The 16,263-nt window shown below is 32.6% G+C and overlaps 2 protein-coding genes across 2 annotated transcripts; one reads left to right on the forward strand and one right to left on the reverse strand.

Moving 5' to 3' along the window:
• Positions 1–907: 907 nt before the first annotated feature.
• Positions 908–1,804, forward strand: LOC147385520 (uncharacterized). Its single transcript, XM_086423160.1, has one exon. It carries the CDS (start codon positions 908–910, stop codon positions 1,802–1,804), a length of 897 nt encoding a protein of 298 aa, XP_086279286.1.
• A 5,400-nt stretch (positions 1,805–7,204) lies between these two features.
• Positions 7,205–11,551, reverse strand: LOC147385521 (alpha carbonic anhydrase 1, chloroplastic-like). Its single transcript, XM_086421982.1, has 6 exons — positions 11,288–11,551; positions 10,844–11,055; positions 9,437–9,543; positions 8,147–8,249; positions 7,774–7,956; positions 7,205–7,647 (listed from the first exon to the last, which is right to left on the reverse strand). The coding sequence occupies exons 1-6, from the start codon at positions 11,352–11,354 to the stop codon at positions 7,483–7,485; spliced, it is 837 nt and encodes a 278-aa protein (XP_086278108.1). The 5' UTR covers positions 11,355–11,551; the 3' UTR covers positions 7,205–7,482.
• Positions 11,552–16,263: the final 4,712 nt, after the last annotated feature.

Genomic DNA, 16,263 nt, shown 5'->3' on the forward strand with positions numbered 1-16,263 from the left:
GATTGAATTAAAAAATCAGTCATCTTCATCAAAATCTCGATGGTTATATTTAAAATGCCACTTCAATTTATTTTGAGAATAGTTTTTCCATTTGACTTAAATATGCTCCTCCACATTTTTGTCAAATATTGAATATATGTGAGTGTTCAAACTGTTGACATATCGCATGACTTGGGCTCTACCCCCTCTTTTTTTTTTTTTATTTAAAGAAAAATGGATTGATGATAGAGTTGGACATGATAAACCTTCAATTTAGATGCTATGAACTTCAACATAAAAGAATTTCATGGTGAGTTTGTACTCAATCCTAAGATTTTACTTTCTTCAACCTCAAGAATGAGATGATATTTTTTTTGGAACAAATATAGAGAGAGAGAGTTTTGGAAGAAACATTAAGAATTTTTATAAGATATTGAATAAAATGAATTGAAGACCAGATGGAATAAGTTAAAATTTTAAAATAATTTACTATAGAATTTAACAACTTGAAAATACTAAATTTTTTATGAGAAAAATTGAGGGCATCTTGGCCAAATTAAAGGTTGAGGGCAAGCGCATTTCCATTATTGTACTTTAGCATCTAATACAACAATCAAGGTGCCATCAATTTGAAAACATGGGGCATGTCTTATATTTGATAAAAACGTGGTAGGGCATGTTTAAATCCCCCTTTTTCATCAATATTAAAAATTCTAATTAAAATTGTGTGATAAATCAGAAGTCAAATTGAAGACTCCCTCACTCCTTCAAATATCTCTCATTTATCATCTCTTCTCAATCTCAAATATTTTTTCATCCCCTCGTACCTTTAAAAACTCCTCTCCGACCACTTCTCTTCCAACTCTCTCTCTCTCTCTCTCTCTCTCTCTCTCTCGCACACACACAGACACGTACTCACAATCGTCCGATGCCACAAGGCGATCTCGAAACCATAGTTTGTGGTGGCAATGGCAGCGATCGAAAAATCGTCTGCGAAACCTTAATAGAAGACGATTCTCAATCCGAAAAACCAAATCTTCCAGAGAATCCACCAGATTATCCTTCAGAATCATTCTATGTCCCTAAAGAAGATGAGTACGAGTGGTTTGATAGAAACGCGTTTTACGAGCGAAAGGAATCTACAAAGGGAAATTCTAATTCCCTCTCTACTTCTACTTCGAATTTGAGTTCAGTTTCAAGTTCTCAGAGATTCTCCAAAGCTTCGATCATCGGTCTCCCAAAGACTCAGAAAACTACCTACGTCGATTCTAAGTACAGACGGAATTGTAAACCGGCAAACACTCGCTTCTTCCCTAAAAGATCACGATCGTCCGGAAAATCGACAGTTCCGGTGACTGAACCAACGTCGCCTAAAGTCTCATGTATGGGAAGAGTTAGATCGAAGAAGGAGAGAAAACGTCGCCTGAGATTACGCCGGAAGTCGAAGGAGGCTTCAACCGTGGATAGACCAGAAAAAATCGGGTTCTGGTCAAGTTTCAAGGCGGCTCTTAGGTTAGGTCGTCGGAAAACTCAAGCCGTTGGTATGGACGAGCCATCAGCTGAGTCGCCGCCAAGGTTGAGCACGATGTCAGAAATATATAGGATTTCAGTAAGCGAACCGGATTCGGAAGCGCCCGGTTTGGGTGGGCTGAAGCGGTTCGCTTCTGGGAGAAAATCCGATTCTTGGATAGGTGACGTGGATCCAGAGGTGGCTGGGGCTGAGTCAGTCGATCGTGGTTCGGTTTGGCGCCGCCGTGGATTGGACCCACCGAAGGATGTCGATTGCAGTCGTGATTGGGAGTCTGTGGGGCCCGTAACTTGTTAGCACCACGTGATCGCGTTGAATAATGGTGTGTACCCCACTTGTTTAGGTAAATCAAATTTAGAAACTTTTATTTTACCTTTGTTTGGTGTTTGATTTATGTTGTTTTCCACAGTTCGTGAGTTTTTTTTTCTTTTTTTGTGTAAATAATAATTTCGGAAATTTATTGTGGGAGATTGTTTTAGAAATTAGGAAAGTGTGTCTTGTTCAGTTACATAAATCAATAAGAACAGGTTGTTACTTATCTTTCAACTGTCGATTGGGGTTTCAATATGTCTGGTCGGATTTAATGAATTCTTTTTTTTTTTTTCCATAAAAGTCAATCAGAAATCCCACTGTATTGAGAGACTATAATCCACAAAACATCAATTTGATATATATATATATATATATGAACAGCGTTCCTAAGACTCATACTGGGACTCACATTGCGACACACCGTTTTATCTTATATGGGCAAAAATATTTGGAATGGGCTGATTTTTTGTGAGGATGATCTCTATGGTGAGGAGATCATCCTTGCCAAAAATCAGCTCATTATGAAACTTTTAGACCGTCCAATTTTTGTAAATCAATTTTGATGGGTTAGAAGTTTTGGAATGGGATGATTTTTTGCCAGATGATCCCCTCATCACAGAGATCATCCTCACAAAAAAGCAGCTCATTCCAAACATTTTTACCCATATAAGACAAAACGGTGTGTCGCAATGTGAGTCTCAATATGAGTCTTAGGAACGTGACCCTTTTGGTCACGTTATTACGACCCCCTTTTGGACCCCCTTTGCGACACACCTTTTTGTCTTATATGGGCAAAAATGTTTGGAATGGGCTGATTTTTTGTGAGGATGATCTCTATGGTGAGGGGATCATCCTGGCAAAAAATCATCCCATTCCAAAACTTCTAGACCGTCCGATTTTTGTTGAAAAATTATAGACCGTCCAATTTTTGTAAATCAATTTTGATGGGTTAGAAGTTTTGGAATGGGATGATTTTTTGCCAGGATGATCCCCTCACCATAGAGATCATCCTCACAAAAAATCAGCCCATTCCAAACATTTTTGCCCATATAAGACAAAAAGGTGTGTCGCAAAGGGGGTCTAAAAGGGGGTCGTAATAACGTGACCCATATATATATATATATATATATATATATATATATATATAATGGGATGGTTCAACAGCCCTAAAGTTTGTCAAGTTTGGTACCAAACATTTTTTAAAATATGAGTTATAAGTTTCGGAATGAGCTGATTTTTGGTGAGGATGATCTCTATGGTGAGGAGATCATCCTCACCAAAAATCAGCTAATTCCAAAACTTCTAACCCCATCAAAATTGATTTACAAAAAATGGACGGTCTACGATTTTTCAACGTGTAAACATGGGGCTAAACATTTCGGAATGGGCTGATTTTTGGGGAGGATGATCTTCTAATCATAGAGATCATCCTCACCAAAAATCAGCTCATTCCAAAACTTCTAACCCATGTAGGACAAAAAACATTTGTTAAAGTGTGTGGTAAAACTTAGGGTGCTGAACATTTCCCATATATATATATATAGAAAGAGAGAGAGAGAGAGAGAGAGAACAATTCGGTCCTCTTGTAATTGTGGTTTAGGTCAGATTTGAAAAAAAGAAAAAAAGACAAACCGAAAACAAACCTTGTATTTGCTCAAATCAAGAGTTTTGAAAGTGTATGGTCACTTAAACTCTTAAATTTAAACGATTCAATGGTAACCATCAACTATGTGGCACACCATCAATTGTAGATTTTAACTACAGTGAGCTACGAGGAAAGCCTGGCTATAGAGAATCTGCTCCCAACTAAATCCATGCTAATTTGCAGGGTTGGTAGACAAATAACGCACCCTCCCTCGCTAGAGTTTGTGAGTTCAATCATGGCTAGATTCATCGAGCAGATTTATCTATTGTAATTTTATTTAAAAAACACCCGTACACATACCTTATCATATGAATCATGCTACCATGACCAATTTAGTAAGATTTAAAATCTTACTAAGGGTCATTGGGCCCACAAGGACTGTTAAATTTGTAATCCAACAACACAAACTTTTGTATTGCATGTAAAAACTCAAATTCGATAGAAAAAATTAAAAGAAAAAAAAACTTATTGATTGTGATAATAGATATTTAAAATGGATGGATATCGAACTCTCAAATTTAAAATTAAAATTCAACTATGAAATTTAATTTTTTTTAAAGATAATCTTGTACGTTAGATCATGTTTTTGGACATCACAAATTAATGTAGTTAGAATCCATTTCAAGATATGTTAAAGTAATAAATAATCTATCAAAAATTAAAAATTTATGACATGGATCCCACTCCAAAATTTGCTAAGTAGAACACGATAAAGCGAGATTTAGTGGGTAGCGAGCTTCATAAAGGAACGCTCCTTTGGAGTTGTCAGGACTCAAAGGGAGTTTTTGTAATAAAAGTGAAACAGTTAGTTCTGTGGCTAAATCTCTCTTTAAAATTATATAATTCAGGTAATGTAAAAAAGATCTATTGAATTACTTTAATATAATAATATTGATATGGTGGAGGACACTACTAGCTCTATAGATAAAAAGTTGAACCCATAGAGGAAACGTACGAGAGAAATGAGTCCCTTATTTACGCTGACTTGTCTGGAAGATGGAATAGGGTATACAGAGCCCAACTCCTCGAACTACCCCAACAACATTTGGTGGAGTTCCCACGTCTGCAAAAGGGATTTGAATTACAATCCTACCTCTAAAATTCCAGGCCATTTAGGCTCCAAGCCACATTGTTCTCTGGAATCAAGTTAACTTAAGATTTAACTCTAGGTTTGGATCAAAGACTTGGGTTTTGATACATTCAATTTGTTTGAGGGGGTCATCCATCCCTAAATTGATCTGACTCAATTTCGAATGTGGAGTCATCCATCCCTGGTTATGAACTGGAGCCAATTTATTGCATGTACTTGGAGGATTTGGATGGGATATGGTGTTATGAATCTGACTTGGATCTTACAAGCTAAAATCGTATCCGAACCATTGTACCATCAATAAACACATATTTGGATTCAATCAAATCGAATTACTTGATTTGGGTTGGTCGGTAAATTTCAAAACATTTAAGACCAGACGTCTCCCTTTTTGAAGGGAGGCCTTGGCCATAGTGCCTAACACTTTATGGTTGAAAAATTGTATATTAAAAAATATAAGTTACAAAATATTATATCATTTGGATCCAAGTGGATATAAGGATGGATATGTATTCGACCCAGATTTGACTCAGGTCGAGAGACATCAACTCATATCTGAATCGTTTTTTAATCCGTATATATTTGAAGGAACCAAATCTACTTAATTCAGATTCGGATCACTCAGATAAAATCAGATCCATTTTAAAACATATTCTAAGAGGCCAATTGCCTTGTGGGTCCGGAACCCCCATCATTATTAAAAAAAAAAAAAAAAAAACACCATCATTATCTGATACCTAAATTTGGCAAAAGAAATATTAAGATCATGCACGGAAATTCCAAAAAAAAATCTTAATTTACTTAAATTTGTCTTTTGGTATCTTTGAAAGTAAAAAATTATTTTCCTAAATTAAAATGGAAAGTAATCTATTGAATATTTGACATAATTTCTTTTGAGAATACATCTTCACCCAATCATGTGCAAGGTTTGATCCACAAAAAATTGCAAAAATCCACCATTGTTAGAATCCAATTAGGATCATCAACATCATCTGATCCCTAAGATTAGTATCAAAAATATATTAAGTTCACACATGGAAACTATTTTATTTTTTCCTTTTAGAAAAATCCTAAAATTGCTTACAAAAATATTAAGATCACATATGCATACTGTTACTTTGAAGCCGGTGACGAATAGAAATTACTACTTTCAAGGCGCTTGCATAGCTACCTTTATAAGATCCATGAGTCTTTAAGGCTGGTGATGAAATTGGATTGTTTTGGGATGAAGAGATTGGGGGATTTCTTCTCTCAATCATCAATTATTGATACTGTAGCAGAATTATGAAACAAATTGTTCTTCACATCACTCTAGGATGATTCTATGATAATAAATTAATTAATAATGGCAATTTGGTTGTTTTGTTTTCATTTCTATAAATAAAATCAATCTAATCTTAAAAGTAATAATAATAATAATAATAATAATGTAGTTTGTTATAGATTTTTCTTTCTAGAGATTTATTATGTTATTTTTAATATTTTTTTATATATATAACAAATCTGATCTAAGCCATGATCATTACATGGCTGATGTGTTAGTTTTCATTTTTTTCAACATTGTCTCTGCAACATTGAAAAATTACTAAAGGTAGTGCAGGAACAAATTTAAATTCTTAAAAATTTGAATGCAACTTTGGGGTCCAATGTGTAAGGCTCATCTTGAAACAAAATCTATTCAAGAAGTAGAAGCCACCACTATTTCCACTTGATAAATGGGCCGGGCTTAATGAATTTGGCCAATGCAATCCAAATCTATTCAGTATGTTGGGGCTACTACTGTTTTGATTAGAAATATAAATGGGCCGGTCTTGGACCCTTTCCCAAGCCCGATAACAAGAGGGACATCATCCCTCAGCCCTCAAAGGTATCTCATTTAGACCTTTTTTGTAGCTATTTTGGAGATCCCGCAAATTACAATGCAGAAATAAAACCTCCCAAACATATAGATAACGAAAATGCTATTTGTGCATATTATAAATCTATCGAAATTTGCATCGTGGACCTAATTGTCCAGTCAAATACTAACATGTCATCCTTAGATTTCATGGAATTTATTTCATGCTCTTTTGTACAATTCTATACTATAATAACAAGAGAATGTAATTGGTAATAAAAGTAGATATGAATTCACTTTCACTAACAAAAGACTTGGCCTAGGACAGAGTGAATGGAGGGATGGGATTCATTTTGCCGATCCGAAATCTTTGGGATAAGGCTTTGTTGATGTTTGCATGAAATGTACCCTTGGAATATGCCTTACCTAAGTTTTGTTAGGATATTGATGTACCATTTGTCGAATTTTCATATATTGGGGGTTATATCTATAATTTGAGGGGGTACATATTTCATAACTAATGTATGGGATTCATCAATGGGAACCATTGGCCAATATTGGCTGCATGTTTGGTTTAAAAGAATTTTTCTAAATAGACCGATTTCACAAGAATAGAGAAATTTCCCCTCTTAAAAGATTGGGGTAATTAGAGTATTAGATTGTAATGCATTGTAATAAGGTATATTGTAATACATCACATCAGATTTTTTGAAAATTAGAAGAATAGCTTGAGTTTTCTTATCTAGAATTTAATTTGTTTGTATGTAGGATTTCTCTTTTTTAGTCCATAAATCTTATTAGGATTCATTGTAATTCAATCAAGAAAATCAATTAAATTTTATTCTTCAACCAAGGTTGCATAGGTTGCCATTGTATCTATAGATCGGATCACCGATTTACATCAAGCAGATCAAACACAATACTTTTATTATACTATAGGCCCAAGCAATTATATGATAATAAGCTAACTTAAGACCACTCTAAACACACACACACTAACTACTACTGACAGTTTTTCCCCCTCATAATAAGCTCTAACACATACATAGATCTTTCCATCAAGATGATTCTGATTAAGAAGAGTGGTATCATCATGTCAAGTTCCGTCGTACAGATCCACCTAAGCGACTACGTTGCTCATCGTATAGCTCCACGTGTCGCCCATTCAACGACTTTAAAGGCCTTGAATTGTTTTTACATGTACTATCCAAGGGAGCTCTTAGGGTGTCTAACTGCTCCTTAGATACATGTCTCACCTACATCAGTCCAAGAAAAAGAAAATACATATTTCAAAGATAGCTGCAAGCCATTATCTTCCCATGTATGTATGTATGTATGTATGTATGTAAGTATGTATGTATGTTATTGGAGGGCAGAAGTACCTTTACAAGAATACTCCACAAAACATTCTCATTGCATGGAGGAACAGTTAGAGAACCCACATATCTGTAATACTTCCTGTTATGACCCTTCAAATACTTGGCTTTCATCAAATTTACAGTAACTTGGTAATCTTCATGACCCTCACTTACTTCCCTTTCTAGCTCCTCTAAATTATCCCTTATCTGCATGCCAGAAAAAGGCGTTAGTCTATGAGGCATGTTTGGTGACAATGTTAACCTTGTTACCAAACACCCACTTAACAAATTCAATCTTCATTTGTGCAGGTTAATGATAATCCTTATTTAAATGTGAGAGCTTATGAAATTGAATAATTTTACTTACAAATATAATTAATATTATATATTTAATTACCTCCGAGATAAGTGGATCAGGTTTGCCATATCTATAGAGGATCCCCACCACTGAGATGTTGCCAACAGAATCCATATGGACCAGATGAAGCTCCAAAGGGTAACTGTAATTGTAAAATGCTCAAGAACAATATTGCACATATCTAGTGACCGATCGTATAGGAAGAAAAGCTTCTACATTTTTTAAGTTCTTTTTTTTTCTAGGCATGGGAGATTAGTGGTCAGTAATTATCGGGTTCAAAGCTATATATGTTATGTCAAGACGTGCATTTTCAAATTTTTTCATCCAAGTCATTTTCGATCTTTTTCTCCTTCATTTAATCCATATTTCTAAAATTAGTCAAATTAAATTAAAACTTGGTCAAATTGACTTGATTCATTTGTACATCAAGGTGACACAATCCCAAAACTCGATGGAACAAATTTTTCGAATCAATAAGGGAAATTGTAGGGTCAATTCATCAACTTAATTGGTTGAGTTAGCTTCATCAATACACAGTCAAGTCATTAATACTAAAAAAGAGTTAATTTTTTAAATTAATTATCAAAAAATAATAAATTTAGAAAAGAAAAAAAATACAAAAACCAATTTCTGGAATGTCCAGGGTTTTACCCTTTTCTATACTAAGATTTCAAAATTTACCAAGGGTCATTGAAACTCAAATGGAGTATCAAATTAACAAATCCAACACCACAGTCCTCTAGATTTCATGGAAAAGTTTAGATTAAAAAAAATAATAATAAAAATAAAAACAAAGAATAATTTTTTAGGCTTGATCCAAGGTTTCAAAAATGGACGGCTGCTAAACTCTAAACGAATTCTCGAATTCAAAATTAAAGTTTAGTGGTAAAAAATAACATTTTTAAACTTTTATTTTCTTTAAAGTTCATAGATTTTACATCCTTGTGGCATCAGATCACGTGTTTGTATGCCACAAGGTAAACTCAACTACACCTTAGTAAGATTTCAAATCTTACTAAATGAAACTAGCCTAAAACTCTAAACAGCTCAGCGTGTTAAGTCATTTTTAGTAATTTCTTAAAAATTATTATTTTTAATAATTAATTAAAATATTAATCTTTAAAAAAAAAAAGTAATTTAACTAATTCCCTTATTTATTTTTAAAATATTACAATTATTTATAAATTTAATATACTTTGTTTTGCACATCTGATCAGTCATCAAGTGGTACACTTGATTCATCTAGATGAACATTCGAGTCGAGTTTTCCAGTTTTAGAACTATAATTATTACAAATACAAAAGATCAAATAAAAAAGGAAAAGCTTACCGAATTCCATCGATGGTGTGCTCAGCAGGTGAGTGCCAATGCATTTGCTTTAGAGTATAGTTTTTGCCATCTATAATAGCAACTCCCATATCATTGCCATACTGCAACTGCAAATAAAAAACACACCAAATCCATTTGATATTTGATGATCAAGTTAATTTTGGTTGGGGAAAATTTTCCTTTTTATATAGCAAAATTATTTTTGGGAAATTTAGATAACTTGAAATCTAATACATATGAGGCCTATAATTCCAGAAGTTGGATCGGATTCGGATTGAATCATGTGGAACCATAACTGATCCGATAGCAATCAGACAGGACTTTAATACTTCATCACATCTTATTATTGAACCGGATCTTTATCAAAGAGCTTCAAACCTGATCCAGTAACAGTCGGATTGGATCTAGTTAAATACGAGATCCAAGTCAACAAACCCATTTCTCATGTACTATTTGATTGGATCATGGTTGATCCATAACCTATCCGATATTGTATTGTATTGGATCCTTACCAGATCCAAAATCACAAATCCAGATTCCAAGTTTTCTGATTGGAATTTGGGTTCGATCCAATCCAATCCATTGAGAGAATAGTGAACATTGTTGCAGCAAATAGCCAAATACATATTAATTAATTTTTTAAATTATAAAAATTTCTAAAAGGGTGATTTACCAAAACGACGGATTATTTTACCAAAATTACTGGTCCAACAATGTTTCGAAACATGTATCAAAAGGGTTATACACCCATTTTGGCATTTATTCATTTCTACCAAAATGGGTATCTGCTAAACTGCATTTTATCTTCATGCTCGTTTATTTTATTTTATTTCCAAAAGATATCCAATTAGCTGAATTTACATTTATACCTTATTTTCATCCTGAAATAAGCTCTAATCTTTAAATATGGTTTTGGCCTTTTCATAATTTTGTTATAAAAAAAAAAAAAAGAAGTATGATATTTTATTTGAGGTTCACAAGAATGCCGAAATAGTAAAATAGCAAATTAGTGTGATATTACAATAGCTAACTCATTTGGTAAAAATGAATAAATACCAAAATGGATATATGACAATTTTGGCCTCATACATGGTAATTTTGGTATTTTTCCCTTTTCTAAAATAATATCTTAAATCAATTACAGAGACAATTCTAACTTACATAAATGCTAATTTTTGCAACTCAGGTGCCACCTGGCTTGTACCAGTGTATTGATAAAGAGACGAGTAAATTTATACGTACATATTAGTAATTATACATAAACAAATACATATTATACATATATTAATATACTATATATGGGTATACTAGCTAAAACCTATGCTTTATATCAAATACAGATGATCTCAACAAAAAAGAAAAAAAAAAAAAACTGTAATATTTTTTAAAGGAAGATGAAGAACAAACCCCGATATTAAAGCCATTGTCAACTAATGTAGCATTTGTGGGTCTGTAATCTTTTCTTAAAGTTTTCAATTTTGGATTGAAGACGACATCCTTCTTCACAATGTTTATGGGGGATTGAGTTTTTCCATCTGAGCATGCATGGTAAGATGGTTTCAAGCTCCCCCATGTATCCGGTCCTGTCGTCCCACTGTAACTAAAGTTAAGCACATACGCTGAAAAATCAAATTAAAATTAGTTAACAAAAATTACAAAGAAAAAGATTTCAGCTCTTCTAAGCCTAATTAATAGAGACTCAAAAAAATAAAAATTAATAATAACAATTGAAACTTGAAATGGAGAGACAAAACCCATTGAAAATGTTAAGAAGGTGAATCTAAAAGAAGAAACCCATAGACCAAAAACACTAACATAATTAGAGAAATATTTAGAGTTTTAAATTCTTACCCTCTGTCAAAGTGGCAGTGAGCAATATTAAAATACAAGGTACGAAAATGGCGTTTTGAGTAGCCATTAATTACAAGCTTAAGAGCTAAAGAGAGAGATGGATGAAGTTGTGGAGATGGTTTCCTTCAGCACCAAAGTTCCTGATAAACTTAGCTAAAGTCAGTTGTGGTTTTACTTCAAACCTTTGGAGCACACCTTTAACCATATATCACGTATATATATATATATCTATATAAAATGGGTTCCATCTAATAGTCGTCACTTGATGATCTAAACAAGAAAGATACTTTGTTTTTGTTTATTTTTATTTTTTTAATAACTTGATTTGAAGTTTGAAAAAGTCCCAGACAGTTTATGAAGGAAAATTCTCGTGTCCAGCCAAGGGTTGAGATGGAGAAGATATCCCTAGAGATTTGAACAATCACTTATTGTCCCTACCCTTGAAGCTGTATTTCTCTTCCCTTGAAGCAGTTCGTTGACTCCTATACTAAATTATCAAAAAGAAACTTTCAACACCTGCGCTGACGTGGTGATTTGCTCCTAGCCGTAGATGCTTTTCCTCGAGATGTACAGAAAATATATGGTTCTCTATGAACAGGCAATGTTGTAGGAAGTCAGTGTACCACTGCTCGATAAAAGAAAAAAGAAAAAAGAAAAAAGAAAAAGGCGATTTAGACATACCACTGGTGAATATTTGATGTAACCCGTTATTTTTTCAAACTAGTGACAAGTCCCTTGACTTGTTTCTATTGTAATGGACCAATGGTAAATGACCTATGTGTACATCATCTTCAACCTTTACTCACAATCCCAAAAAATCTGTCATTTTTAAGCTCTTAAATCTACATGATAAATAATTATTTTTTAAGTATCAACCTTATCTCCAATCAATCACTTTTAATCACATTATAAGTCATCTAAAAAAACCCTTAATTTCAAATTAATGATTTTCTGACTCGAAAATATTCACTCAATTGACGTGATAAGTGCATAAAATTGTAGATTTTTTTTCTTGTGTATCCTAAAGAAAAAAATCTATGATTCTATACCCTTGCCATGTCGACCAAGTGAAAATTTTCGAGTCAAAAAATTACAGATCTAATTTTTTTTACCATCATCTTTAACTAGATTGAACTTTTAAGATTAAAGATTCCTGATTTTGAAAACAAAAAAAGTCAAGCTAGAATTTTGACTTAAGGGCCAAGATGAAGGTTTTTAATTCCATTTAATTAGTTTAGCATATCAAGATAAGGGGGCATGTCATCCATTGGAAATGAAGGGTATCTCAAATGTTGAAGAAAATATGGAGGGTATGTAAAAACTTTTATAATTCTGAGTGTGTTATTTGACTGGATCAAATGCTTGGGCCGGCATAGTGGGAGTCCGACTATAATGAACCACATTTGTCTAATTCTGTTGAGATAATATCTGACAAAGTTTTTGTTGCTTTAATAATATTGGTACGAATTTAAGGTGGATGTTGATCACCATACACTCTGGAGTGTTGAACTAGTCCCATCAATTTGGTGATTCTATGACCTAGTCCATTCAAGTTATCACCCTTTTAAAAGACCATCCAAATTGAAGACAACTAATCAATCACTGATCAATATTTATCTTCGAGATACGTGAATAGGAATATGCATGAGGTTGTCCATTTGGATCCAATCAGTGTCAATTCAATACCAATAATCTGATCCTGATCAGATCGGACCTGAAACTAATCCGTTAATATCGAGTCAGATTCTTATACCATCGGGTTTTATCAGATCTCAATATTAGGATCGGATCAACCCAAATCCAATTTGATATACAAAATCTAATTAGACTTCAAACAAGTACATAATTTTAATTTACGTACTTTCTCACATTTAGTTGTATTGGATCTAAAATCCAAATCATTGATCTTGAGTCCAGAAACGAGGTTATTAATCAAAACAGATCATATTACGATTGATACGATCCATTAGCAGTGCTGCTTCTTATATGGTTAGGATCATATGCTTTTTCATAGATTATTACCTTGACATAAATGACATTTCAACCCTTTTGGGTATTAAAAAACAATTTACATTTAAAACATGCTAGGTGTTTACCAATGAAAAAAAATACTAACTTCTGATTAGAGTAGAGGTTCTTAGAATCACATGATACTCAATAATGTTTTGGGGTGCGACATGGACGTGTGTGGTCCATTTTGAGCATCCAATCTAGATATTTCAGTTGAGAGAGATAGAATCAAGGGGATTCATGACATACCTTGTTAGAATTATCGGCATGTTTATATTCTTAATATTTTGTAGAATAATTTCTCTTAAAGCAATTTAATAATTTAAAGGGACGGAACTTTTTGTAAATCGTTTAAATTGTCGTGCATTCAAACTGTTGTATAAATATCTTATTTTTGTTAGAGTTCAGAGGGGGGGGGGGTAAAGAGTATGAAAATGATAATCGTGTAATATTTTTTTTAAAGGGATTTTCTATTTTTTGGGATTTCTATTTTGGGGAGTTTTATATATTTTGATAACTCTAAGTTATATAAATAAAGATATCAGGACTGTAAAATTTATGAAAAAATAGTGATTGTTGTGTTATTTTTGTTATTTTGATTTTTCCACACAAACGATATAAACTCAATTGAGTTGGCACAATTTATTATATTAACATACTTAAACGTTTCCTCAAAGATTTTTCAAAACAGTACCAATTTCTTTTCTTTTTTTAATTAGATTTATTTTTAAAATTTTCATAAATCATTATATTTCCTGTGTTACCCTCACAAATTTATTATACAAAAATAATATAAATTTTTTTAATCAGTTAACAAGGAAAAATATATATTATTTTAATCAACAAATTACCTTCCAATAAATCAACAATTCTTATTTTTAATATTTAGAAAGCTTATATTACCATACTAATCCTACAACAACATCCATTGGTATTTTCCTCAATCACTTTCATTCTAATAAACAACCTTTAAAGTTTGAAGAGTTATTTCTCATGATTAGAAATTCAAATGGAAGAACTTCCTTAAAGAACAAGAATTAATACAAAGTATCAAAGGATACATTCATTGAAAAAAAAGATTATCCATACCCAAACATGGTTTTAAATCTCGACCGAGACCAAGACTGAGATGACTCATCCGATATTTTCGATATCATCCATTAACGAGATGGATAGACAAGTCAAACGCACTGGATGAGATTTAAAATCAGGATTCATTTTTCTCATTGTTGAACGAGACAACTCAAATGAATTGGAAAACTCGTCTAAGACTACTCGATCTCATTTATGGGCAAGACGTCAAAACAAGTTTTAAAACTATGTACCCAAAGACCACATCTAATTTTAGAGTGATAAATATACCTAGTTTCTAAAAGAAGACAAACAAATAAGAAATATCATTAAATTGTACTAGATTGAAAAACATTGGATCTTTGCCAAACAAATGTCATCAAAATTATCATAGAATTTGGAAGGTTTAGAAAGAGTTTCTCAACAATAAGGAAATGTTTAAATAATTCTGCCTTAATGATTTTCTGTTTTGAAAATTTTCACTTGGTCTATACTTGATTGACGTGAAAAAGGCACAGAACTGCTGATCGTTTTCTCGTGTATCCCTAAGAAAAAGATCTATGATTTTATGCCCTTGCCACATCAGCCATGTACAGACGGAGCAAAAAATTTCGAGTCAGAAAATCACGACTCATAATTCTGGGTGTATGGTATGCTGTATGTATAGTACGGTGAGTTATTAAAAAAATGTTGGTGTGATAATACAAGTTCTACATTTATTTTCGAAAAACAAAAATAATAAATAAATAAATAAATAATAAATGCTGTTTGCACCTCGTGTGATATAAAGAGTAACAAGCCATAGTGTTTCACCTCAACTTGTTCGGAGAACCTCAGCCTTTCAGCAAAGAAACAAGTAGAGTCAACAAAAGATGCCCATGATTAAACTTCAAGTGGATGGGACCCACCAAAACTATGATTAACTGTATACCATCGCAATCATCTCCGCTGCAAATGCTTGTTATCCACATTCTCTCTTTAGACTCAGAGACAAGGTCTGTAAAATTTCATATTAAAAAAATGTAAAATGTATTTTTCAAAATTTTGTGAATAAAAAGGAATTAAATGCTAAAAATTCACCAATTAATTGCGATTTTTTTTTTTTTTTTTTTTTTAAAGGCGGTAATTATTGGGACAATAATTCTATGAAATAGGGGCAGGTCAGGATTTTCTTGCAAGGGGCAAACTATAATTAACATGTAAGCCGTAGTGAAGTCGAAGAACTTGAAAATGACCGATTTTGAAGAGAAAAATTTAAGATTTTATCTGGAAAAGGCATTTAGATTATTTTGTATTAGCCTGTCTGAGAAGACCCAAATCATGAGGACAATGTTATGACCCAAAATAGACAATCTCGGTCTTATCTAATAGACTAATACAAAATAACTTGAATACCTCCGTCTTTAACTTTAAATATATTTAAAAAAAAAAAAAAACATTTGTTTGCCTTCCCAAAATCAGTCATTTTCAATCTCTTGATTAAAGTCTTTCAACCTAGTATTCAACTTTTAAGATTAATCTACTTCAACCTTCAAACCTAAAAAACAAGATAGGATTTTTGATATAGAAAAGCTGAGATATTTTGAGAAAAAAAATTCTAAAATTTTTTAAAAAGGATTAAGATGAGGTTAAAACAATGAATTGAAGATGACAATAAATAAATTAAAATTAATTTACTATAAAGACCGAAGAATTTGAAGATGACTAGTTTTAGGGGAAAAAATCTGAGGTATTGTAATTGCATATTAAAATGAGGGTACTTAAAACTATTTTTTCTTAATTTCTCAAATGGACATATCATAAGTTTGAAAACGTAGGGGTATCTCAAATATTCACCAAAATGAGAGGAGTGTCTAATTCATTCCCAAAATATTGAAGGAAGGAGGGGAACATCA

The sequence above is a fragment of the Akebia trifoliata genome, chromosome 14 (assembly GCF_017979445.1).
Source record: "Akebia trifoliata isolate Shusen 1 chromosome 14, ASM1797944v1, whole genome shotgun sequence".
NCBI lineage: Eukaryota > Viridiplantae > Streptophyta > Magnoliopsida > Ranunculales > Lardizabalaceae > Akebia > Akebia trifoliata.

Bases quoted from the DNA above. Each gene is read 5' to 3' on its own strand.
- LOC147385520 (XM_086423160.1), top strand. From the start codon at position 908: ATGCCACAAGGCGATCTCGAAACCATAGTTTGTGGTGGCAATGGCAGC.
- LOC147385521 (XM_086421982.1), bottom strand. From the start codon at position 11,354: ATGGCTACTCAAAACGCCATTTTCGTACCTTGTATTTTAATATTGCTC. The intron at 11,056-11,287 runs GTAAGAATTTAA...TTGATTTTTCAG, and splicing joins CACTGCCACTTTGACAGAGG to CGTATGTGCTTAACTTTAGT. The intron at 8,250-9,436 runs GTAAGCTTTTCC...TTACAATTACAG, and splicing joins CACACCATCGATGGAATTCG to TTACCCTTTGGAGCTTCATC.